At 38.1% G+C, this 27,395-nt stretch overlaps 2 protein-coding genes across 5 annotated transcripts; both read right to left on the reverse strand.

Annotated features, from left to right (window-relative positions):
* Positions 1-264: 264 nt before the first annotated feature.
* Positions 265-19,300, reverse strand: LOC137934945 (putative acyl-activating enzyme 19). 4 transcript variants are annotated; one of them, XM_068779545.1, is made up of 17 exons: positions 18,884-19,300; positions 17,805-18,365; positions 17,105-17,301; positions 15,980-16,183; positions 15,007-15,783; positions 14,044-14,708; positions 13,849-13,924; positions 13,642-13,728; positions 11,929-11,972; positions 9,574-9,682; positions 4,336-4,395; positions 3,055-3,136; positions 2,883-2,947; positions 2,649-2,708; positions 2,480-2,524; positions 1,009-1,118; positions 265-924 (listed from the first exon to the last, which is right to left on the reverse strand). In XM_068779545.1, exons 1-17 carry the CDS (start codon positions 19,206-19,208, stop codon positions 705-707), a joined length of 3,687 nt encoding a protein of 1,228 aa, XP_068635646.1. In that variant the 5' UTR covers positions 19,209-19,300; the 3' UTR covers positions 265-704. The 4 variants fall into 4 exon arrangements, with proteins under 4 accessions (XP_068635646.1, XP_068635644.1, XP_068635645.1 ...); XM_068779543.1 differs by having other exon boundaries at positions 3,043-3,136; XM_068779544.1 differs by having other exon boundaries at positions 3,055-3,139.
* A 530-nt stretch (positions 19,301-19,830) lies between these two features.
* LOC137933902 (uncharacterized) lies at positions 19,831-27,254 on the reverse strand. The gene is made up of 8 exons (XM_068778006.1): positions 26,751-27,254; positions 26,567-26,662; positions 23,852-23,962; positions 23,468-23,777; positions 22,645-22,732; positions 21,182-21,518; positions 20,816-20,964; positions 19,831-20,689 (listed from the first exon to the last, which is right to left on the reverse strand). The coding sequence occupies exons 1-8, from the start codon at positions 27,060-27,062 to the stop codon at positions 20,185-20,187; spliced, it is 1,908 nt and encodes a 635-aa protein (XP_068634107.1). The 5' UTR covers positions 27,063-27,254; the 3' UTR covers positions 19,831-20,184.
* Positions 27,255-27,395: the final 141 nt, after the last annotated feature.

The raw sequence follows: 27,395 nt of genomic DNA on the forward strand, positions 1-27,395 counted from the left end.
CTGTCATAAACACTTGATCGAAGGTTACAAAAGGGTTACTATATGACACCTTTCCCCCTCCCCTCCCCTCTAAGCAAATAGCAGATCTTCTGCCAAATTTTATTTTTGGTTTCTTAAAAACCACCAAAATGATGTTATCTAAGTCAACCAATGGCTAAAGATGATTGACCACGTTTGACCTTGCTAGAAGTTTTTATAACATTAGATAAAGTATCTAATGATTAGGATTCACATCCATTATTTAGGAAAAGAACATATACAGCAATAACAACTGTGTGGCCTTTTCAGCTATAAGATACAGTTGAAATTACAATAACGTTACTATTGATGTAAACCAATAACAGCATTTGAAGAAATGAGTTAACGGAACGAACCTTGAACGCTTTTTCATGAGCTACCACCCTCATTTCTAAGGCTTTTTACACTAAAATTCCAGATTGAGATGTTCCCTCCACAATCTCACAAACAGCCTGACGCCAGTTTTTCTACGGATATTTGATGCTTTTTCCCTTGATTTTTCCTTACAGCACCGATGGATTTACCTACTCCAGAAAAGCACGTTAAAAGGATTATCAGCAATTTTCATCTTCCTTACCATGGATGTATCCTGGTGAAGCATTTTTAGGCGGCTAGTCTTTGACTGAGATAACCCCCATTGTCTTCTTCCTCAGCCCTTCACATGGGGAGATGTCTGGCATTTGTGACTAGAAAACCACCCTGAGGCAATGCACGTAATCATCTCTGCAGCCAACGAATATTCGGCCACCAATCATGACAGGCGAGGAGAATATGTCCCCTGGAAGCTCCGTTTTTGCAAATTCCTGCACCATTGGTTTCTCCTGCACATGATTCTTCTTTTCTATGCCATTTGCTGCAACTCGAAACAAGTAAATTTTCCCTGAAGAGCTGCAAATGCAGACCAACCTGGGCAGATACAAGGAATAATATTGAGAGAGCGACAAAGAGTTAGAGAGAGAGCGAGCTAGGGTTGTTTGCGAGGCCATTTACCTCTCAGGTGGCCCGTGAGGATCAGATATCAATTGAATGTTCTCATCAATATAAGCAGATGAAGTAATAGGGTCCCCAACATTATACTCCAACAGTAACCTTCCCGTATCCTGAGACAAAATATCTCAATTTCAATTTTTAGCATCATCTATAGGCAACTAGACTATAAGTCATTATCTATGAGCAACACTGCCATGAAGAATATACAGTTCTCTCTTCCAAAAAAGGGTATTTTTAGCAGTGCTAAAGAAAAGAGAATAGACCAATGAAAAACAATGAAATGCACATTGTGTTACACAAATGAGTTACACAATAAATAGCCTGTTGAATTAAATGGATCAGTTATCCCTTTCCTAAAAAAGGGTCAACTAAATACAGCAGATTACAGTCTGCTAAAGAAAAGAGAATAGACCAATGAAAAACAATGGAATGCACATTGTGTTAAACAAATGAGTTACACAATAAATAGCCTGTTGAATTAAATGGGTCAGTTATCCATTTCCAAAAAAAGGGTCAACTAAATACAGCAGATTACAGTCTTGCACGAGCATCATTTGGATTCATGGTGATATTATTGATTAAAAGTCTCTGCTTGGACAGGCAGTTTACCTCTTCTTACAAAGGTAGCATGCAGTTTACTTACGTGGAGACCTTCCATATGCATCATTCAATTGAAAGAAAAAATAATATTTTAATGGATGTAATAATCTTGCTTTTGTGAAATGCTCATCCTAATGTCAAACAAGCTGTCCAATAATGACATATGGGGAATAAGCTGTTAAATACTGAAATGAACTCAATAAAGCCTGTTAGATCCGTCAAAATTGAATTACCACTTAAGATGAACCAGTGTGTAAACAGATTCCATACACATGTTCTGCACAGAATCAACATAACATGATAAAGTTGAATTTGCTGCCAGCAAACCAAAAGAGCAATTCAAACTGCAGGAAGCCAACCTAGCTACAAGAGTCCAGCACAGCTCTTTGCAATTGAATCCACTAAGATGATTACCTAATTAGACTCTCTAGTAAGAAAAGTTACTTGTTTGTCATACATCTACACTAAAGGCACCTCTCCAAGAACATGGCTTCTAACTAAAAACATAAAAGCCTTTTGGCTGTTCTTTTTATAACAGACAGATCCTGCATGGGCACATTACTTGCTTTCATGGACACCAGTGTGCCCTAGGTTCTATGCTGTTTACAAGTTAGCAGTATATTTCCATCTAAAAAGGGGAAATCTGAGCATCTGATCTCAGTAATGAACAATGCAAGACTGGAATGTGCAAATGGACCGATAAGAAACTACTTACTGGTTCTATGTTGTCTACAAGCTAGTAATATATGTCTGAGAAAAAAGGGAAAACGTGAGCATCTGATGTCACTAATTCTTTGCGATGCAAGTCCAGATATTGCAAATGGATAAAGGGAACTATTTACTGATCCAAGTACTATCATAAGACGCTTACCGATTCAAATGAATAAAAGCTTCCATTTTGAGAACATACCAGCACCTGCATAAATAATTAGACATTTATACAGTTCATTACAAAAACAGGAGAGAACAATTTGACATTTTTTATCGGAAATTTTTTCTTTAATTTTTTGTCTGATGGTTACTGAGAGTACAGGAATGACCTGGCAAGTGAGTGCAATAGAAATGCATGCTCCTGCAAATATCGGACCACCAGTCATTATCTGAAACAAAGATTAATTATCAAATAATTGAAAAAATAGGACAAAGGGGGGGGGGGGGGGGGGGGGGGAATTCCATGCACAACTTTACTACAACTAAGAAAAAAGCTCCATGAAGAAGTATAACTGAAGCAATTATATATATCATGATGTACAAAGGATCAAACACTAAGGTACCTTCCACTCGACGCAACCATTAGAGGTTAGTGCAACTACGTGACCATCAACCATGCAGCAAATAACTGCATGTTCCATAACCAACTATAAGTTTCAAAACTAACCACAGCTCACATGAGCCAACAAAATAATATATAGAACCAACAAGAAAATCAGTCACCGAAATGAGTACTGTATCTGGTAGAAGTCATGGAAAGAGATCCAAAAATAGGTGCACCGGCATCATATGTCCACGCTATGTTAAATGGAAGTGCCTGCTTTATTTGTTGTGCATGAGAAGTAATTATACGCCAAAATACTGTTCCTCATGACATAAATTAAAAAAAAGAACAATAGCAGGTGTGCACAAATGCTTTTTGGGAATAAAACATAATATGGATCAGTATGTCATGTTACCAACAAACACTTTAAAGGTTGTAAAAGGGAAAGATGCAAAATGAATAAGCACCCATCCTCAATAGAAACTGATCAGAAACCCAGAGAGCTTGAGTTATACAGAGGGCGACATGTCAACATGAAGATATGATCATTATAGTCTGTAATCCTGGGTCATACAGCCAATATGAGCTATGTAACCAATGGTTTCAGAGACTTCTGTTTAGAAAAACTTCTCTTCTACAGATGTATAATATTAACTAATGGTGGTTAAAACAGATTAATCTTGCATGGACCTAGCCAGTGCTATAAGAGTAGATCCTTTAACAAGTAAATCAACCACAGAAATAAGTACCATATCTGGTAGAAATCATGAAAAGAGATAAAAAAAAGTTGCACCTGCATCATACATCCACCCACTTGACCTTTTCTGTATAATTCACCTTTGGGATGTTTAACATCAGCCATTTTCAACCAAAAAAAAAGGTCTGCTTTATTGTTAAAAGTAAGAAGTCATTATACATCAAAATAGCATTCCTCATGATGCAAATTTAAAAAGAAAAAATACACATGCAAAAATGCTTTCTGAAAATAGAAAATGTTTGTCGATTTAAAAGTCATGTTACGAAAAAACATTGTAGAGCTGTAAAAGGGGGAAGATACAAATTGAATAAATACCCCATCCTCAATAGAAACAGATCAGAAACTCAGATAACTTCAGCTAGACAGAGGGCAACATGTCAACATGAAGATATGATTGTGATAATGTGAAATCCTGACAATTGGGATCTCATTTCAATCAATGTGAGCTATTAAGTAATAGTTTCGGAGACTTTTATTCAAAAACACTTCTCTTCAGTAGAAGTATGAAACTGAATACAAGTTAAACCAGATTAGCCTGGCATGTACCCTGCCCACTACTATGAAAGTAAATTTGTTGCCCAGAAAATGATCTTAGGTACAGTTCTTTGCAATTGAAATGTTTATTTTACTGAGATTTTAATAGCAACAGAGTTCTGGTAATAGAGAAATATGGAAATTTATTACATTAGATACTTGTTCAACCTTGATATTGTACCTTTATTGAAACAGCTGTGACACGCCCACTTGTAGATGCCACATAAAGCATATTATCAACCTAAAAAATGCAATTATATTGTTATTTTATACGAAAAAATTAGAAATAAACAAAAAAATAGTAGCCAAAAAAAGCCACAATTTTTGCTTCATTAACAAAAGCTATTGCACTTGTAACCAAAAAGCCAAAATGATTAATCACTTTGTAAGAAAGAAAAAAAAACAGTAACTGTATTAACACAATCTGGATCTCCCAGTAAAGCATTTAGACATGATCCTGACATTTCAATTTATAAACAGCTAGAAATCTAGGATTCACATTATTAAGAAAAGTAAATAGCAGATATAGAAAAGAGAAGAGACAAAAAAAAAGAAGGTAGAAAGTCAAAGGATGCTATCAGAGAACCTAATTAGTTGGGCATCTCTGTCAGAGTGGTTCCGTCCACTCTATTAAGTGTTGTGCTTTTCGCATCTAACAGACCGGTCTGTTGGATTGTATTGGCTAGGCATTTGACATGGTATCAGAGCTGGGCACCACGTTCCGCGTTCGAATCCCGAAGTGCAGCGGTCCCGAACCCGGGAATGGTGGGTGTCATAGTGGTTCTGTCGACTCTGTTAAGTGTTGTGCTTTCCACATCTAATAGACCGATTTGTTGGTGTCAAACGCCTAGCCAATACAACCCCAAAAAACCGGTCTTTTGGGTTGTATTGGCTAGGCGTTTGATATGGTATCAGAGTTGGGCACCACGTTCGAATCCCGGAGTGCATCGGTCCCGAACCCGGGAACGGTGGGTATCAGAGTGGTTCCGTCCACTCTGTTAAGTGGTGTTTTCCACATCTAACAGACCGGTCTGTTGGGTTGTATTGGCTAGGCATTTGACAATCTCCATAATCAATTTTACTAGATCTATGATATCCGTGCTGCAAAACTCAATTCAACTCCCCCCCCCCGCGTCCACCTTTTTTTTCTGCAGATGCAGTTTAACACATCAATTCTTTAGAAAAGAAAAAAATGCGTGTAGTTATAGGGAGTCTTTTTTGGCATCTTTTTCTTATGTTTGTTCTTGAAAAAGTGTTGTCATTAGCAACCAGCCAAAGGTGATTACAAAGAAGAGGAGAGGGCAATCGAAACAACGAGAGATTGGCAATTGACCCCCTCATTGGCTAGCTTATCAACTAGACCATTAGCACATTTTTTTACATGAGACCTAATACGAACCTCTGAAGAAACTAGATCACAGACTTAAAAAAAGATATTTAAATGCCGCCAAGGGGGCATGAGAGACTTGGAACACCAGCTAATGATGGACTTGGAGTCCCCTTCCACTAGGGGTGGCTTCGAACCGAGCCGGTTCGCGAGCAGCTCGAGCTTGGTTCGATTCGAGATCTGGGATCGGCTCATTTAAATTAATGAGCCGAGCTTGACCGAATCAAGGTTCGACTCGAAAGCTCGCGAGCCGCCTCTGTCGCTGTCGGTTCGATTTCTTCCTCCCCTCGTCTGCCTTCGCCTCTGTTTCCGTCGCCGCCACCTCCGTCATCCCCGACAACAGGTCCCCGCCGACGCCGCTCACCTCCTCCCCCCCCCCCCCCCCCCCCCCCCACGCGCCAAGACAATTTCGCACGTGCGAGAAAAAAAAAACTTTTTCTTAAACTCTCCTTCCTCGTGGCTCTTGAAGAAATTGAAAATACATTTGAGTAGAAATAAGTTTCTAGGGACTATTAGTATCTCTTGTTTTTTTGTAAAAAAATTTCTAATTGAAAATTCTTATTAAAAAATCATATAATTTTCTAAGTAAGAATTTCCTGGCAAGATGGGCTAGAAAACCACATAGAAAATTTTTGAATAAGTATTTGACAGTTGATGTTGTAATACTTTTAGCATGAGGCAATTTTCATAGCAATTTTGTGTTTGACATTTTATTTGATTAAAAATTTATCGATAAGTATAGTAATATATTAGATTGATTATTAATTTTTATTTATTTCCCTAGAAGAGGAAATAAGAGGTCCATTTAACTTTCCTAAGAAAATTTTAAAATATTTCTTGTAATTTTCTAATAAGTCACTAATAGTAATTTGATTTTATTTAAAGGTTTTTTTGGAAATATGTATCATAGGAAAAACATTTCTAATTTTTCCTAGAATATAAATTTTCAACCAGGGGCACTAAGGAGGCCATAGTAAATTTATGGCTAGATTCAAAAATTACAAAATAAGCTAGACAACATTTGGAGTAAAAAAGATTAATATTGGTGCATTCTAATCCATTATTGAAATTCAATCCTGAACCTCCCCTATCATTCTTTTTTTAAAATGTATGCATAATTTTATATATAATTTATTTGACATATATTTTATATAGAGTATTAAATGTAGGTTAAGCTCGAACTCGGTTAAAATTATTAGGGTCGAGGCTAGGGTCGGCTCGAGCTCGAGTTCGAAATATTTAAATAAAGCTCGGCTTGAACAAGGTTCAGACTCAGCTGGATTCGATGCCACCCTTACGCCCAATTTTAAGTAGAGGTCATTCCCAATTTTATGTAAAATGTATGCATAATTTTATATACAATTTATTTGACATGTATTTTTTGAAAAGTTTTAAATGTATGTTGGAGCACAAACTCGAGACATGTATTTTTTTTAAAGTTTTAAATGAATGTTGAAGCTCGAGCTCGATAACAATCTTAGGCTCGAGCTAGAGCTCAAAATATTTAAATCAAACTCAGCTCGAACATAGGCAGGTTCGGGTTTGGCTCGGCTCGATGCCACCCCTACCTTCCACCTCCAATTGCCTAGAAAAGTGCTGGTCAAACAGGATAAAACCCATGTAGGACAGCTTGCAGCTCAGCAGAGGTGGAGTCGACAATCCCCATCAGACCCAAGAAGGATAGAAGCACAGACCCATCTCCTTTTCTGAAGGCTTCCCCGAAACCAGCAGGTCTGGGGTTATCTTTAGAGTGGTCATTGAAATCTAGCTACAAGTTACTACCCATTGGGGGAAGCACGGTTGCAAGCCAGGTCGAAAGGAGGGGACATGTTTGCCACCAAGGCCCAATTTCCTTCAGATGAGATCGCTAGAGATGTTTCCAAAATTTGGCCTAGAGCACGCCATCAAGATGATCAGTTGAGTGGCACTCAATTAACTTCTGCGTGGGGGAGCACTGTTTGTTGAAATGTCTCTTATTCCGCTCCTTCCAAATTGTCCATGGAATATATGCTAGACCTCCCAAAGAACTTTCCCCAGAGATGAAAGGCAAATTGAAGTGTGCTGCTGTATCAGGCTATTGAGAGTGCTTGTCATAGCACTCTGGATGTTGAAGAGACTTGAGGAAGTGATTCCAGAGGCCACTTACGATAGGGCAGTGAATGAGAAGATGATCTACTGTCTCAGCTGAGGAGTTGCATAGTGGGCAAGAGGTTGATTCCAAGGGGATCCCTCTTATTCGGAGGTGTGTGAGCATGAAAATGTGGCTCTTCATTACTCCACATAGAAAATTTTATTTTTGGTTGGGCCTTGTGTAACCATGCAAGAGAGGCCGAGCACTGAGAGGAGTAAGTCTAGAGTATAGAGTACCCACTACTAACCTCATAACAACCGAATCTGGAAGGAGTCCAAAGGAGAGTATATCTCTGACCGATGGCTGGAATATATGACTTCCAAGATCGGTAAGGAGGGAGCATAATTCCCCTGTCTCGTCATCTTTCAAATGTCTTCTAAAATGAAGATGCCAATCCGCCACTGTGCCAGATCTTGATTGTTCCCTAATGGCTAGTACAAGAACACATTGGTTAGGTCTGCTGCTGATGGCAAAGATGCTGAGGTATTTCTCGCAAAGAAGACGACTATCGAACCAAGGATCAAACCAAAAACTAGTGTCATTTTTAGTACTGGTACAGCATCTGATTTTTCGTCTAATTGTGGGAAAGAGCAGGACTATTTTGCACCAGATAGGTCAGAGCTTTCTCTTCAGGAGCTAGCCACCCATCTCGTGCTGTTATCTATGCCCACCATGGTTAAGATAATTTTCCTCCATAGGATGTTTTCTCTATTAGCAAACTTCCGGGCCCACTTCATCATGAAAGCATAATTTACAGCTCTCACCCGTCTAATACCTAGGCGCTCATTAGCCTTTGTTAGGAATCCAGTTTACAAGTTGGAACATAAAAGCTCTTAGTTGAAACTTTTCATTTCCAGCCTCCATTCTCTTAGCAATGCTAGCTGGACAGTGGAGAAAGGATAGATGATATGTTTTGATGCAAGAGAGGCATGCAGAAGAGTTAATCTTCCCGCCTTGGATAGGGCTTTTTCTTTCCATTTTGAGAGGCGCTTCTCCATCTTCTCAAGAACTTTGTCCCATAAAGGGGTGGTGACTTGATCTGTGAAGAGAGGCAGTCCCAGGTAGGGGGAAGGAAGACACTCAGCTCTGCACACCAGAATGCTTTCCGCCTCCTGCATAAAACTGATTTCCTTATTGATACCATAAGCACGGGTTTTCCCCAGTTAACTTTCTGGCCAAAGAAGGCTTCATAAACATTGAGGAGAGCTTTTAGGTTTCTAATCTGATCCCCATTTGCCTGACACAAACAGCAAGTGTTGTCCACAAACTGGAAGAGAGGGATCTCCAGTCCAAGGTTTCACCCAATGTGTTCAAGCCACCCTATCTCGCAAACTGTAGAGAATAAGGTTGCGGATTTTCTCCAAGAATATTGAAAAGTAATGAGGGATCATACTTGATATGTGGAATTTAGTACAATAAAATTTTCATTGCTGCAACAAATCCTATGCTACTCATCCTCAAAGCCTCAACTAAACTAAGGTGTTCTCTGAAATGAGTTCATAACTTTTTAAAAATTCACAGCCTTTGAAGAAAACCATTATTATAAGAATTGACTAGGATCAAACTTGGAAGTCAAACAAAGGAAGGAAGTCAGTTATGTTAAAAGCAGTATCCTGTGAACAACGATTGCTATGTTCCTACTATGCGTCATTTATCAGGATAATATATGTGATTTTTGGATCTTGGAAGGCCAATACCTACAGTTTATTTTTTTAATGTGCCAATACCAACATAATGACCAATACATATTGATATACAGCCAATCATATCAGCTGATATGTATCCAGGTAGTCCACACCATCACAATGAATTTCAGTTGTTGATACAGCCGAACAGATGAATGTGTGTATGTATGTTGAGACAATGTAAACAAAATATTAAAAGGTAATTTTTCAGCAAACCTCATCAACAAATGGAGACCCATAAATGCTCCCACCACAAGCGATTGTAGAGACACAACAACGGTTTTTATAATCCAAAGCATAGAGATTATGATCATGCGATCCACACCTGTTGATTTAATAAGACAAAAAACATTAAATATTCTTTCCAAAGGCAGTAAAACCGCTAAGTAATATTTCATACATTCGAAATTAGTGAAATATTTCTAAACTAACGGAGCAATTTAGTAAGTGGTTCCTCATTCCTGATCAGGATAACGGAATTTTTTCAGTGAAACCTTTCAGTCACCAATTTAACATTATGATCACCTTAACAAAAGAAAACTAAATCAGTATATCAGTAAGAAGTAATCAGGGAATGAACCTTTTCAAAAAAAGGAAGATTTGCTGAAAGTTTAAAACTTGACAAGAATTAAGTAATTTTTAACACTTTTCTTCTCCCTCTTCCCTGTTTTATTTGAATTGCTTCTACAGAGAAACCCAGCAGTTTTTTCAGCATTTTCCTAATTCGAACCATCCATGTTAGCAGTTTCCAAATTCTGCTCTAGCGCAGAACTAGTTAAGCAACATTTGTCATTTCCAGTTAATTCACCAAGGTAGTCTGGTCTATGGCCACCAGAAAGACTTTAATCAGGTAGGAATTCCATTAAGAAACTGAAAGACTTCCTTTGAACTTTATGAGAAAGGTTCCAGAAACACTTTGGATACTTCAAGAAAATGTACCTGCAAATCTATAAAGCTATTTTAATGTGTAGCCCATTTCTGAAATGTATTGATGCCTTCTAAAAAATCATCAAAAACATTTCTTGAAATATGTTCAGAATTTCTTTGCAAATGTGCAAGCTGCATTTGAGAACATACTAATAATACCTCAAAAAAGTAAAAAAGGGTCTGATAAATATTTTTGGAAAGTAGGAAAGATGCAAGAATTCTAAAAGTGATTAATTTGATAAAAGGTGGTCAAATTAAGCAGTAGTTAATAAAGTTCTAAAAGATGAAGTTCGTTTTGAGACTATTTTAAGTAAAAAAAATTGCAAGGTTGATAATGAATGGGTGACAATTGCAGGTTGGGCTGCATGATCTGGGATTATTATGTATATTGCCATAGAATTTGAAGATAATCAAACAGGTGAGGTATGTAGCCAGCAACTACCAATGAGAAAAGCAATTGGTTTGGTCTATCTCAATGCTTGCAGGCATTCACCTTCAAACCAAAGCTACTAGTTTGACTTATGATGAGATGTCTTCTCTTTGCTTGGGACACAACTTCTTCCACAGGGATCTTTAGAGCCTCCAAAATTACATGCTTTTGTGGTGTGTGTCTTGCATTGTATGTTCACTCCAATGAGCAGTAAGGGATATCAAAGCATTAGTTTTCTGGACTTGAACAGATGCAGAACATCTTTTAATTCAGCTTAACTCAATCCTCATTTAGCAAATGATGAGCTCATGAGGTCGGGACATTCTTCCTCCATTTGGCAAACAATGTTAAGTACAGAAATTGCTTCTGTTTCTATTCATACTATCCCTGTGCCAACTATTCCATCCAACCCTTACAGTCTTAAGATGCTTTAAGTTACAATTACAACTCATTAGACACCTCAAATATATTTATGTCTAGATATATGATGCCAGGGTATACATGTAATTAAGCTCTTATTTAAAGAGCTGTTTTAAGTCCGGATAATTTTGTTTCTTATCTCAGTTCTGTTTCTAGGAACTTTTCTGTCATTCTCTGATGTAAAGCCCTTGCCAAATCTAATTCTTCATCTGCTGGTTATTTTGTTCCAACATCCAGCAACTTAAATTCAAGATAAAACCTGTCCTACAAAAGCAAGACATGACTTATAGCTGGCTCAGTTCAAAGTTTGAAACTGTGTTAGCTTTGGATACAAGTATTCACACTCCAAACAAGAACAAATTTTCACCCTTAAAACTGGAGTAGTTTTTCCACATAGAAAGGAAACTTAAGCAAGCATAGTGGAACTTAACTTTGGAATAACTCTCTAAACTTCTCCAGGAAACCTAAGTCAACATGACCAAAACTTGGAGAACCGTACATTCTATTTTTTTTTTGCTTTCCTTTTGGACTTTTTTTTTTCAACTGTGGACCTCACACACTAGTAAGACTTGAACACAAGGCCTCAAACTAGAAACCGCCCATGTGAACATTAAGCCAAAAGCCCAATCTACTCCTTTTGGAATATTAAGAAGCATAATTTACATAAAGTGAAATATATAAAAGCTGTCGCTAGACAAGTAGCAAAGTCTAGTGTTAGGTACATTAGGACAAGTCATAAAGCATAACCACTAGCATAATAAATACACAAGAAACAAAGGGAAGTCACAAATTACCAAACCAAATTTCTGCTCCTGTCCATGACTGGTTGTGATTTAACCTTAAAAGAAACATAGAGAACACGCTCAGATGGAGTAAGTCTCCCAGAGCAATACATTATGATGTATAATACAAATGAAAATGTCAATGATGAGTTAACTAAGTAAATCCAACCATGACTAAGGGTGATCATAATAAAGAAATGATGGAAAAAAGGCAATAAAAGGAAAAAATAAAGGAAAAAAGTAGTAAGCAAAAGAAGAAGAGGGCAGAAGAAGAGAAGCAGAATATGAGGAAAATAAGAGTCAAATTGCAGGTCCACCCAAACCTTAGTAGTTTTATTGATAAACAAGTATACAAAATCAAAGAAGTTTGCGACATTATAAACTTATATTAAACCCTTTATTTACACTCCCTAACATTATTCAACAGGAAAAATGAATAAAAAAAAAGAATTATGAGAGGAGAACTGACCAAAAGAATATAGTTATTTCCAGAGTATATATATATTCGTTTTTTTTTTGGGAAAACAGTGCAGGAATATATCTTGACTACTCATAATGTATCAGTCATGGATACTAAAACGTTTTTGTTCAATTTTATTTACACAGCATAAAATTAATCAATCAGAACAAATCAGACTAAAACTATTCAAATGATATCATGCCATCTATACTGATTTTCAGAAAGAATGGCCTTAATGCCCTCAAAATTTCATAAATTAGGAGGAAAACCTAAGTATGCATTTGTAAAGGCATGCAAACAACAGAAGAAACAAACAACAAAGAAGACAGGTACACACAACACCAGTTGTTAAAAATAGACAGGTACACACAACACCAGTTGTTAAAAATAGACAGGTACACACAACACCAGTTGTTAAAAATAGACAGGTACACACAACACCAGTTGTTAAAAATAGACAAGTACAGATAGACAAGCACCAGTGTTGCCCAAAGAGGAGCTCTAATGGCGCAAAAGAAAAGCTTCAATGGAACACCATACTTTTCAAAAATCATATCTTTTTTATTTAATAGATTCTTAGCCAACTAATCCCCACTAGTTCTTAGACCTCCTATTTTTTAGACCATCAACTAGAGCAGTGCATGGGTACCTTGCAGATGTTGTGATTAAATATTCGAAGAAGGGCTTTTTATTTCTCACCCATAAATGGTCCATATTTTTTTCTATTTAACAGGCATTTTTATCCTATTGTAATTTATAATTTATGTATTACATAAAGAGATTAGGTACTTGAGTTCTTTCTGATTGAGAGCTTCTTGAGATAGTGGCTGACCACAATCCTCTCTCTCAATCTTCTTCATTTTCAACCTCTAAGCTTGCTCATACAATTACAAGGTAATTTTAACACCAATGAAGATATTAAACTCAGTAGGATAGAGATCTGTTAGCCCAAGTGGCACCTTGAGGAGGGTTGAATTGAATCTAAAACAAAAATAAAGTAGAAGCAAAGTAATAAAGTTCAAATATAAAGACAAATGGGTTAGTCTTATCAACCCTGATCACGACCCTCCTCTCACCTTCACTTTATGATTTTTCCTTGGTTCTTCTCCTTCCTACTCTCTCTGTGGCAAACCACTTTTCTCCACTCTCTGACTTTCAGTCCCTCACTAACTCCCTCCTTCCCTCTAAAGCTTTCAAATTGCATCCAAAACCAGATTATACCATCATGAAAATCTACTCAGTCAAAATAACAAGTATGATTATACCTCTCCTCCTGCTTCAAAAATCCAAGAGATCCTACCAGTCAAAAAATCAAGAAAATATATCTTTCCCTTATAACATCCAACCACAACCTACAGAGGATTTAGAATTCAATTAATGATAAGAACCTCCATATTTTGTAGAGCAAAGTATATTAAGCCATATAACTCTAGAAAACCTGATATTTCTCAAAGTTAAAACAATAGAACGACCTGAGTGAAATCAATAGTAACTGCTGCAGAGCATTCAATGCGACCTTCCAGTTTGACCTCCCACTGAACCAGACCACTTAATCACAAAAAAAAAACATCATCACCTCAAGATCAGATATTAGTTTGACAAGCATTCAGGATTTGAATACGAATGCATTCAGGAGATCTATAGACATTCAAAAATGTGATACCCACCTTAATGCGTCAATACAGAGAAATGTGTAAGAATGAGATCCAATGAATAATGAGATCCTGTTCTCCTTGGACACAACCAAGGGGGATGCATCCACACATGAGTCCAGAAGAACAGTCCACTCTTCTTGGATGTGTCCATTTTTATTCCTGGGGACTTTAACAGAAAAGGGAGTATCATTCACCTCCAGCTCCTTCTCATACACAAGCTTGTTACAGCGACTGTATGAAATGGCCATTGACACATTCAAGCTCGCAGACCATGTACAGGGGTCACAGAATGTTGCAGCATTCAATCTAGTGTGTTTTGGGGAATCATTCGTCAAAGAATTTGAAATAACGATAGAATCATAATTATTTACATTAACTGTTTTCAGCTCCAGTTTACTGGGTTCATCTGTAACCTTAGTCAACTGGTCAACCATAGTCACTGGCATTAATTCCAGATATGAAATTTTGTCTTTCCTCTGCTCAAATTCATTTATATTCTCTTCTTTCTTATTTAGCATGGCATGCAAAAGCTTTGATGGGCTTGGAAAAACATATAACTGCCTCATATTTATTCCAAGCCTATGGGCAACTTGTGCAGCAGTAATGGAATTCCCACCCATCAAGAAGAAATCATCATCATCCTCCATTTTTTCAACCATCAAAGCATCACAATAAGCCTGTCAAAGAAATTGGTGAAAAAAAATTAAATAATCTCCCTTCTGCATGTAAAGCACTGAGAAGCTTCATTTCACTGAATTGAGAAGGATGGAATCTATATAGCTTATAAGTAGAGAAAATGGTTCCTAAAAGAAGATGATATCATTATTAACTCATAGACAGCGTAATGAATATCAAATTTTAACACCAACTTGTGGCAGTTGATGTCACAAACAAGTAGTTGGGCTTCTCACATTTGGAGTGACTAAGAAATTGAGAGAATGAGGGCACCATATTCAACATGTCAAACAGGCTTACCTCTTTAATAGCTTGCAAGATTTCATGATTATCTTTGCTATCAATTTCATCTCTGGAACGTTTCAAGCCAAATGTAGAACTTTCCAGCAAACTGTAGTCTATCTTTCCTGACGTAGAAATAGGTAATGAATCCAATGAGAAGTAACGACTTGGAATCATTACTGGTTGTAACTTCTGGACCAACCAATTTCTGATGGCCATACCCAATCCTTCACATGCATACATTCTATCATCGTGGTAGCAATGTTCTTTACAGAACTTATCCCTCCTACTCATCACAAGGAAAGCCACCAGAAGAGTGAAATCTCCTTGATTTCTGAAAAAAGCAACTACAGCAGCATCAACCACATCAGGATGTCCGCGTAGAACACTTTCAATCTCCTCCAAAGCAACACGCTGTCCATTAACTTTGATTGTCCGATCTATCCTACCCAGAAAGACAAAGTCGCCACTCTTTAACTTTCTTGCCAAATCCCCAGTCCTATAGTATATTTTGGGACCAAGATCCTTAGCAGGAGTATGAGGAACACCACTGTCTTTATTCAAAGTCAAATAATCTGAAGATTTTGAAGATAAATGAACAGGATAATGCAAGTAACCTACAGATATGCAGGACCCTCCAACATATAATTCACCAACATCAGGCATGTCTGAGTCACCAATAAGCAATATGTCGCAGTTTGAAATTGGCAACCCAATTGGCACACTGTTTAGGGTGTTAGACTCTAAAATCTGAGACAAATATTTGCAATCAAAATACAAGCAATCACCAGACACCTGAAACATGACAATCAACAAATAAGTAGTTGGATAGGAGTTTCCTATAAAGATTGAGAAAGAGCATCTCAAAACAATTTGGTGAAAGAAAAGGAAGTGCTCAAAGCATCAATAAGTAGACAGATCTTCAAAAGATTTGCTTGTATAGAACCTGTGAAACAACTGACAGACCTGAAAATGAATGTTAGTTGCTGACCTCAGTACTTCCATACAAGTTCAAGATAGAAGTTCTGGGAAACAGCTGGTTAAGGCTTTGCCATAGTGATACATGTAAAACTTCCCCACTCAGAATTAATACTTGTAACAATTTCTGAACTCGCATATTTGATGGCCTTCGCAGGACAGGAAGAATAGCTCTCATAAGTGATGGAACAGTTGTCAGCCTCGAGACACCATATGCCTGCACACCTGGATCAAGATCAAAACGAATAGCATATTTTGCTAAATATGCAACCAGAAAAGGTAAAGTATATAATAATCCCAAAGGAAAAAGGTACCATAACATATACCACATGGATTAGTGAGATATAAGATCTTGAGTTTATTAGTTGGCAGAAGAGGTTTCCTAAGTGGCTAGTCATTTTGGGATGGGCCTTGGACTCAATTTAACATGGTATCAGAGCAAGCACTCAGTATGTGGACCTCCACCCAAATTATCCACGTGCATACACGTGAGGGCCTCCACCCAAATTATCTTCCTGCCTACACGTGAGGGGGAGTGTGAAGGAATAGTCCCACATGGATTAGTGAGATAAAAGTTTTTGAGTTTATTAGTTGGCAGAAAAGGTTTCCTAAGTGGCTAGTCATTTTGGGATGGGCCTTAGACCCAATTTAACATTTATCATTTTGAATCCCTACTAAGACTCAATCAAGAAGTTTCACTCTGCTAGCCTTTTGCCCTCAAGAAAATCAGAGAAATCTAAAATTGTGGTAGTGAGACACTTAACAGCAGTCCTTGAATTCAAAGATACAGTAAGTCGCAGCCTATTAGCAAACTATAGATCCCACACAAAGTTGAATAAGCTAATTTTCAACTTCAGACAATGCTAAAATAAGAAATTGTGTTTAGAGCACAAAAACATGATATGTTGCAGGTAAAGACTATAAATTTTTAAAACTGCAAGCCCATTCAATTAGCTGGCAATTCCACACTTTTTTCTTTATACATATACTCCAGTTACAACATAAGTGGTTTTCTATACTTAGTAACGACCACAGAGAGACATAAAAATCTTCATAACGGCCTAAGATAGACATTACAAAAAAAAAAAATGTCACAATGATAACATAAAAACGAAAGAAGATCAATTAAGAGTCATACCTTGAGAAAGTCAACCAGACAAAATGGGTTTTCTTTCAACTCATCATGAGGAGGTATTACAAGAAGAGTACCAGAGAGCAGTGCACTGAAAAACTCTTGCAGATGGTCAATAAAACTGATCGATGTCTTGAAAAGTAAAATCTCCCCTTCATGCAACGGAAATAAGCTTTGCATCCAACAAAAGCGATTCAAGATACCTAAGGTAACAATAGTAAGAAGAAAAAAAGCTCAACGAAATCCGAATCTAGTCCAAAAATAAAAATTCAAGTAAAACAATGCATGGATACGGCAGGATAGGGAAAAAAAAGTCTAACAGATTCAAAGTATGAAAAGAAGAGCTGATAACATGGATAAACATAATCAGTTATTCCCAAACATTTTTTGCTTCAACATCAATCACACTTACATGCCCCACAAGGTCTGCAACAGCCACACCTTGCCCTATGTGGCCTAAACAGAATTCCTTTTTCTTTGAAAATCATAAAAAGGAAATGACAAGTTGCAGAAGGAGAAGCATCCAGTAAAAAATAGATAGAAAGAAGAGACATGGTTTGGAGTTCCTAACAGTATTGGAGTTTTGTTTTGATAACTTTCAACCTATAGAGAACCGTAGGAACACTATTTAGTTGTTCTTAACTAAATTCCATGTGTTTTACCATTTCACATAAATTAGCATGTGTTTCAGGTACAGGCATTTTACCTTCCTCTGTGCCACAGACACCCTTAGGCTCTCCAGTTGACCCAGATGTGTACATCACATAACAAAACATTCTCTGCTTGCTGCCTTCACAAGGCCAAACTAACTCAGACTGATCATTATTGTCCTTCAGTTTTTCTGGCATTGATATAGACAAAACCGACGACCTCCCATGTTCTATCAGCCAATTGGATTCATCAAGTTGAATACCAGCTTTTCTATCAAATAGATGAGAACACTTGATGATAAGCCGAATTTTTGAGGAAGAAATAATAGATAGAATTCTGTCCTTTGGCCACAAAGGATCCAGAGGCAAGAATGCTTCCCCACATCTTAAAACAGCTAGCACACTAACTATGTACTCAATAGAAGGAAGCATATATATGCCCACAACGCCTGGAACACCAGGCATAGGTGTTAGCCCAGAAGCCTCTGTTGAGATATGTTCATTTTGAAATTTTGGATCCAAGGCAAAATGAGTGCCAGTGGTTAAAATTGGCTCATCCATTCCCACTGACGACCTTGATATTTGCTGGCTAGTAGTAGGATTGCCATGAAAATAACCTGCAGCAGAGTTCATATTTAGGACACAAGCAGGAATCCTGATAAAAAAGGAGAACTGAAACTTGAATTAAACACAGGATTCCAGAACGAAACCGTATCCTTGCCTTCTCAACTATTTCTCCATAATTGTTCGGTTTACAACATAGAACAGTTGGCCTACGAAACTACAATCAGTTTACAAAAGTAAGGAAGGCCTAAGATTTAAATTGAGCATACATTTACAGCTCAGTAAATACATGTCCCAAGCTAACAAAAACTTCTACCATCTCCAATAAAACTAAACTGAACTAAGAACGACGCCAGAAAACCCCCGCTAGCGACAAAACATCTACCAAACCAAACGGCAAAGGTGTTGTCCAGGCACTCCAACCACAATACCATGACTCGAGCAAACAAAATAGCGGAAAGGCATAATGAATACGAAGAAGACGACTAAATGCGCCCTTCACAGCATCATAAGAATAATCAACTACGCAACCGACGTAAACACGAGAAGAAACATACTAAAGAGCAGTCACCTTGGGGTCTGATCAAATCCGAATCATCACAACCATCGAGAATGCGACGAATTCTAAAACTCAACGTCTCCACTGCCGCCAAAATATCTGAATACTTGAAAGACTTATCTCCATCATAAACCGAAGGAAAAGAAGACAAACGAAAGCCATCGAACAGCTCCTCCTCGTTGAAACCAGTATCTTTGAACCTTGCGCGCGATTCTCGGGAAACTCGAGCTCCACCGAAGGCGTCAATTACAGCGATTCTGTCAGAATATTTAGTAGCTGCTTCGAAGAAGGAGTGAGAAATGCAGCAAGGTCTCGGAATATCTTCACCATCCATCATCTCCGTCAGAAATTTTCCGCTTAAGGACGGGAGATTTTTGTTAAGGCGAGGCGTCGCGCGGGTAAACGGACTGGAACATTTCTTAAAAAGTTTCGAAAATTCCAGAAAATATGAACTCTTCGAGTCTCGTCTATTATCTAGCCAAGGGCCTGTTAGTGCACCATGACGCAGAGTGAGCCAGTCACAGTCACCCAAAAAACGTTACTGTTTACCCACCGTTCAAACCCTCTTCTCTCTATCAAGGTCCTTTATTTTTTATTTGTTATAATTAATTAAAATAATAATTTTATTTTATTTCGTAATTATATTATTATTTTATATTACACTAAAATCTATCTTATATTTTTAATAAAATACCATATTAATTTATTTATTATATTAAATTATTAATTTAAGAGTGATAATTAAAATATTATTAAACTAAGAATAAACATTTTTGTTTAAGTATTCTATATTTTATAATTAATTAAATTAAGAATGTAATTTTAACTCGTAATTATTATATTAATTTAAGCTAAAATATAATCTATCTTAATTAATTAATTAATAAAATGCCCTACAGACTTGGAAGACTGTTCAAGCAACAGTGTCGAATAGAGAGGATTCATGAGATCTATCCTGCCAAAAATTACAGCAAATGCATTATCTCTATTGAAGTCCGGCTGCTCCGTCTCCAACTTATTTTGTTGGAATTCAGAATTTCTCAATCGCTTGTCAAAGAATGACAATCAATAATAACAAAATCGCCGAACATATATGAAGAAAATTATAAACTCTACAATGGTGGGGAAGAACACCTGCAGCTTCAATTACCAAATAATCGTCAAAACAGTGTTGCCGATCAGCCAGACTGAACACGGTCAGCAGGGTAATTGCTTCCCATTTTTGTTCCTGAGCAGCCTCTTGACATTACTGCTATAGAGGAGGAGCAGAGCAACTTGAACACCAAGTGTCATGCTGCAAACTGACAAATCTCTCAATCAGACCCACCCTCGGCAAATTTTTGCCTTTGCTGATGTTCTGCAACCTTGAAATCCACCACCTCACGGAACATGTTAGCATCAAGAATGCAGTCCTTGGTCCCATAAACAGCAGCCTGAACACTAGCCATCAGTTTTGCTATCTCTCTGCCTGAGAATCCCTCGGTCTTAACTGCAGCTTCTCTGATAACATCATCTGACAAACCCTTGATTTCAATCTTGCGCTGTTCCTTTTGGGAAATTGGAAGCCAGCCGGATTTGTTCTCACGCACCTGAGCGATATACTTGCTCAAGTAGAGTTTGAGCAATTTGAACCTTTCATCTTCCCCAGGAAGAGGGAATTCAAGACATTCATCAACACGGTCGATTACAGCAGAGTCAAGATCCCCAGGTCGATTGGTAGCAAGAGCTATTACTATATTCTTCGACTGGTCACCTGTATGAGCTAAAAGGGCATTGAGAGCACTTCGTTGAGCTTCACTCATATAGGTGTTATTACGCCTGCAAAAAAATAGCACAAGATTAATTTTCAAAAAGGATCACCACTGATGTCTCCTTACATAAATGACATTTCAGGGTGGTCTGAAGGAGAAGGCTTATAATCTCGGATAAGTAGGAAAAACTTACTCGCACAGAAATGCATCTGCTTCATCTATGAAAAGCAGTAAACCCTTCCGAGACCCCTCAGCCCAAGCAAAAAGCTCATGGATCTTGGTGACAGCCTGAGGCCCCAAAGGAACCACATCTCCCCCAGTCATCAAGGCATAATTCAGCCCCTGTGGAAACGTATTGTTTATGAGTACTGCCGATGGAATAAAAGGGAGACATACGAGGGAAAGAACAAGACTACAAGACTAAATATACTAAATTAAACCAAAAGTTGGGCCTGCGCATCATAACGTCACAACCTTCATTTTTGGTACCCATTCAGAAGTTCTGACAGAATTCACCAATATTATTATTCCAAATTAACGAGAAAATGCAGTGACTTACGGACTTCCGTGCAAGCTCCTTAGCAGCCATTGTTTTCCCAGTTCCTGGTGGACCATAGAAGAGCATGTTACGAAACTGAGCTCCATGAGATCTTGTATTTGCAGTAGCACTAGCTAGCTGTTGGATTCTCTTCTGGAGAGAAGGATGCAGAACTACTTCACCAAACATCCCATCATTTCTGCCTGAACCAGCTCCTTCACCACTTCTACGGAATACATTTGTCATCCCACGAGAAAACAAACCAGACCAAGGATACTTTCCTCTAGAGGACTCTCTGAGAAGGGAAGGTTGTCCCAACTTTCTATTAATATATCCCCAATATACTATAGCACCTTCCCTGCAGGGAAGTATGAGAAGTCATCAGTCCATGTTCATCACAAACTTCAGGATCCTACAGAATATAGATGCCAAGAAGGACTTATGCTTTCTCAGGTAGATAAAAAGAGGGTGATCCCAACAAAAAGCTTACTTTTTTTATCTCAATTTCTAAAGCACTCTGTTTAGGAAGATTCCTTGCAATAGAAAGCAAGAGAGTATGTGGAATAAAATTTCTTTCAATGTTCCAAGACTGAACCAGTAACTGACTTGGTGGCTTGACCAGACTGGTTCAGTGACCTGTTAGACCATTGTGTGTATTAATCAATAATATGTACAGAATCATGGCATATCAGTTAAATGTCCCGTAAATATCATCACAACACTTTGATTGGGCTGTTTACATATCCACAAGACTCCCTTCCCTCCGGTCCTTCTCACAAAGGAATTCAGGGGATTAGATGATAGTAATATTTGCATCAAATTTGTTTTGCAGTATTCACAATTTGCATTTTGATTTTTCAAATAACCAAAAACATTTCAGGAACAAAGAGTACAAGGGACTCAAACTAGGCCAATTTGGCTAGACCACTTTATTAGTCGAATAGGCCCCTTTAACCAGATCAGCAGGTTCATATTGAATGGTACTTTTGCAAAGAGTGAGAGACAGAGAGACAGAGAGACAGAGAGACAGAGACGGAGGTTGTAAACCATTAGTTAAAATAAGATTCAAGAAAATAAGTTCAGGCTCTTTCTTGATTGAATTATAACAATAGATGATTGCCTAGGGTAATGCATATGGTAACTTTTCATATAATCTTGGCATTTGCTAAGCTTAATGCCTAGATAAATGTAAGACACTTCTTCATCAAAATATCAGAGACTCCAGTTTTTACACTTCCCAAAATAATAACTAGCAGCCATTGCAGAAAATTTCCAAGTCCACAGAAACTGAAGCTTAAGCCTATCAAAAGACTCCAATTTTTTACACTTCCCAAAATAATAACTAGCAGGCATTGCAGAAAATTTCCAAGTCATACAGAAACTGAAGCTTAAGCCTATCAAAAGACTCCATTTTTTAAACTTCCCAAAAAATTAACTAGCAAGCATTGCAGAAAATTTCCAAGTCCACAGAAACTGAAGTGTACCTAGTCAAATAAATCCCAGCAGCAAGCGCTGTAACTCCACCAACAGTCATCATCAGCGTATTTGGATTTGTTAGGGCCTGAAAACCAGCTGCAGAAAGATGATTCAATGTTAGTCAAGCTTTGACACAGTGAAAAAAGATACGGTCGCCAACACTGAAAACAAGAAGCTCTACTTGCACATAAAACAATCATTGACCTTTTGAAATATGGAATATAATTAATTTTTAAGTCCCACGGATAAAAGGTCTGCCCAGATTAGACTTGACAACATCCAATGTGCACTATGCAAACTCCATAGCCAATCAAGAAATAGATGACCATTATGCACAATGCAGATGCTATTGACTCCCTTGGAAAGAAACCTAACATTTTAGACCTGTTGTTTTCCTTTACATCATCACCTTAACATGCTACCCATTATAGGCTCAGGGATGCTTCTATTTCATGCTTATGAAGCATGTTATTGTAGCATGCATTGGCCACCCCAAGCACGACAAAGTATTAGCCATAATTGTGGCGGAATAACTAGAAAAGACATAACTTGCCATTCTATGGTAATTGAGTTTACAGAAGGTGAGAACTTTGGCAGTGTTGGAAAACATTGATCCATTATTAGAAATAAATACTACAGTTACAAAAAATGAAGTTCTAGAAGATAGCCAAACGGCTAAAGTAGTGAGGTTGCATAAAAAACACTTTTTCATGAAAGGAAGCAAAATGGGTTAAATCAGTGGGCCTTAAATTGTTGAGAAAAAAACATTTAAATAAAAAGTTTTTCAACCTTAAACTCAAATGCTATATGCTATCAGAATCTATTTTGCACCTCTTATGTGTTCAAAAGTAGCATTAATTGCTTCAATCAGCTTCTCTTTCTCCCCTTTGAGCCGCTCTGCCAGCATCCGTTTGTTCACATCCTCAGCTAATTTTGCTTCACGGGCCCTCCCTTCCGCTTCTGCAATGACCCTAACTCTGGTTGTTTCACGCTCTATCTCTGCTTTTTGCTGCTCCGTTTTTCGAAGCTGAGCCTGAATATGTTCTTCTGTGGCACGCTTAGATTGCTCTAACCGGATTTTTGATTCCTCTTGCCTTTTCACAAGCTCCCGATCTCTTGCTCTCTGACTTTCATGCTCAAGCTACATGAGGAACAGAATAACCATTAACAGTACATCCATGAACAGATCAAAGAACTTAGGTTTTACGAGCATACCTGCATCCTATTCCTTGCCAATTTATCCTGATCACGAAGACCTTGAGCCTCTATTTGTGTTTGTTCCTGGTGCAACTTTTTCTGCTCTTCATACATTTTCCTTTGCCTCTCCTGAAATCAAAATATTTTACTATAAAAGCAAGTAAACTACCAGTCTAACAACAAGGCCTACGCTCGAAGTGAAGCTGACAAAAAAAAAAAAAACATTATATAACATAGTGATTCATCAGACAGCTAAAATACTTGGCTTATGCTCAAAAGACAGCTAGACAGACATCGCAGAATAATTAAACAAATCTAAGACGTGACTATAATAGAGATTGGTACTGTCAAGAATAATAAGAAAGTGATGAATCAATCCATTCTTTATCAGTTAAAATGTTTAAAGTTTCATCAAACAACTGTATGTTAGGTATCTAGTCAAGACATTAAAAGCTCCGAAGCTGATTAAATGCAAAAAAACTAGACCCTTAAACCTATCCCATATTAGGCTGGCTTAACCTAGTGCCCATACACCAAGTTGAACCCCACAAGACTACAAAAATCCACCACAATTTTGTGCCAACATCCACAAACTCTTACTCTATGATGAATCTCACTCTGGAACAGCTAGCCCTTTTCACTTTTCTGGCAGCTCTCACCCTAGCACCAGGGAGCCCTTTTCACTTTTCTGGCAGTTCTCACCCTAGCACCAGGGAGCCCTTTTCATAGGCTGCCCCCTCAAGGGTTCAAATGCATGACATTAAATCTTTATTTAGTTAGGTACTTAGACAATACGCTAACAACGCATAAAGCTATACCCTTAAACCTATCCATACTAGGCGGCCCAACCTAGTGCCCATACCTCGGGTATAATCAGATCCAATCCAGTTAACGGTTCCGCATTCGAAAAGTCGGATAAAATCCAAATTTTCAAATCTTTCAAATTCTTACCGGATATCTGGATCCGAAATAGGAGGGCTCGATTCAAGGTTCAGATCCGGTAAATATCTGGATCCGAAATCTCATTCAGTAAAATACGCCCCAAAACCCTAGACCCCATTTCTTCATTTCCCTCCTTTTTATTCTCTCTACCAAACCCTAACGAAGACTCTCCCTAACACCGATTCCCCTTGCCGTCATCTCCCCATCAACTTCACCTTGGCAACGCCTTCCCATCGACTTCACCATGCAGCTGATCTTCAAACTAAAACTCTTATTTCCCATAGAAATTTTACCCCATGTCCCAGACCATGACCCCCTTTTATTTTCTCCCCTCCCTACCTTCTACCGTCCAGAATTTCCTCTCTCAAACAATAGGCACCACCGTCCACCTCCATCGTTCTTTCTTTTTCTCCCTCTTTCTCCCTTATTTCTCCATTTAGAAGGTCGAACATCATCATTCTCTCTTTTTCTCCGTTTCCCCTTATTTCACTTCCACCTCCATCATTCTCTCTATGTTCTCTTGATTCTCCCGTATTTCTCCATTTGAAAAATCATGCCAACACTCTCTCTGCTTGTCTCACCCCCTCTCTCAGTGTTAGTTACCTCTGATATTCGTCTCATCTACTGCAAGGGGCATCTAGCTCTCGTCTAGTTCATTTTAATGAAGAGAATAAGAGAGATCTTGTAATCGCAGATGGGCTCGTTCTCGCTGGTGTTTCCGTCAATGTCAAGTGCTTCTATGAGAAATCCAGGGGAGAGACCACTCCAGCATCCAGTTTCCATGAGATACTTGATGATATTGCTTCCCTCAGTATAGTTAATACTAAATCATCTTTTCCCCTCTTGTTTCTGGTTTTGGTGTCTCAGACAGACTGAATTGCAAATTGGCATTTTGTCATTGTTCCATTTTTATAGGAGCATTCGTGAGGCTAAACTAGTATTAGCTTTCATATTTTAGGTTTCCATTTTAGTGAATCCTAATGCTGCAATTGACCAAGGGCCCTTGTATGATGCAGTAGCCTCATATGATTTCTTACAAAAACTACTAAGCTCTAAGACAAATTTTTATTTTTTCAGGTTTTTCTAATTTTTTTCAGTTATTTTCATTTTAAAATTTCGAATCCAGACATTATCCAAATTCAAAAATTGTCTGTCGGAACCGAATTTGGAATTGTAACATTTGGATAAGTGTCGGATATACAGATTTCAGATATCCAAAAATTTGCAAATGGATCAGGTTCCAAACTGTAATATCCGGACCAATCTGATCCATTTACAGCCCTACTCATAACTTAGTTGGGCCCCACAAGACCATAACACTGTTGTACATATGTTAAAAAAATTCTCACAATTTAGAAATCAACTCGGCAAGACATACTTTGAGACTGGAACATTAGAAGTTTCTAAAGAACTTACTTTTTTTTTTAAGAAAAATATTTGCAGTGAGCCTAATCAAGTATACTTGACAGATTCAAGGAAACACAGACAGTCAAAGCGCACATCAGACCACACCATTCATTGACAAATGACAGGCTGAAGTCATTTCTTTCAAAAATGTAGTAAAAAAAAAAGGAAATACAGGCAATGCTCTTAATAGGAAGATACATTCGTGTCATGGCTTAGAACATGGGAAAAGTATCAAGAACTTCACTAGAAGACACAACTTTAGCAAAGAATAACGTGCCTCATGATGAACTATGTATCTTCAAATTTGTATAAAATCTTCATATTCTAAAGAACGAAATATGACAAATAACGAGAAATAAGCAGCTGCATCAGCCTTAAACTTACTATTTGATGTTGAGCTTCCAATGCCTTATACTCCTGCTCCCTAGCGGCCATTTCCTCCTGCCTTGTCTTTTCTTGCTCCCTCATGAGTGCGTAGAGCTTGCAAACCACCAGAAGTACCAGCAAGTAAATCACCCAACCCAAACTAACTACAACAGACAATCCGGAAAACCAAAAATCTCCTTACCTTATTAGCATTTGGACGCGCATTGATGTCTTTCACAGCCCGAAGTCCTCTTTCAAGTGATTCAGTATCAAAACCCGCTGCAGGTGTCTGAGGATCAGGAGTGTCATTCCCAGACTGCCTCTCCTGTTTGGCTCCCGTCTGAGGAGCCTGAGGAGAAGGCTGACTAGGCTGACCAGGATCCGGAGAAGTAGAAACGGAAGGGGAAGTCGAGAATGGGAAGAATTTGAAAGGACTGTCAGCGTAAGCACGGTCTGCAGCTAAAGCTGCCGACGCCATTGCAGATACCAACCCCACGGCACGAAGCTTCGCCATGTCTCAGACTAGTACTTGAAACAAACCTCAGCTCGTTTTCCCTTCTTGGACGACAAAGAGAAATTCGGGTCACAGAATAAATAAAGTTTCTGTATTGAACGTGAATATAGAGTATAAATCAATCTCTAAACCTAGAATCAACTAAGGAAGAGAAGGAAGGACCTTCCGAGAAGGAACCCCAGGGAGTTTTGCCCGGGGTTTTGCTAGGGTTTAAGCGCTCGTGGAAACGAAGCATCTTAAATGGGCATTTGCATGTTCCCCAAGAAACAAGGCCCACGCTTGGGCTAACTCGGTTAACCTATTTGACCCTACCCATGTTATAAATTATAATTT

This window comes from Aristolochia californica, unplaced genomic scaffold (assembly GCF_029961685.1).
Source record: "Aristolochia californica isolate CCGP_79_NKW_82.1479 unplaced genomic scaffold, dmAriCali1.0.hap1 SCAF_6, whole genome shotgun sequence".
Taxonomy (NCBI): domain Eukaryota; kingdom Viridiplantae; phylum Streptophyta; class Magnoliopsida; order Piperales; family Aristolochiaceae; genus Aristolochia; species Aristolochia californica.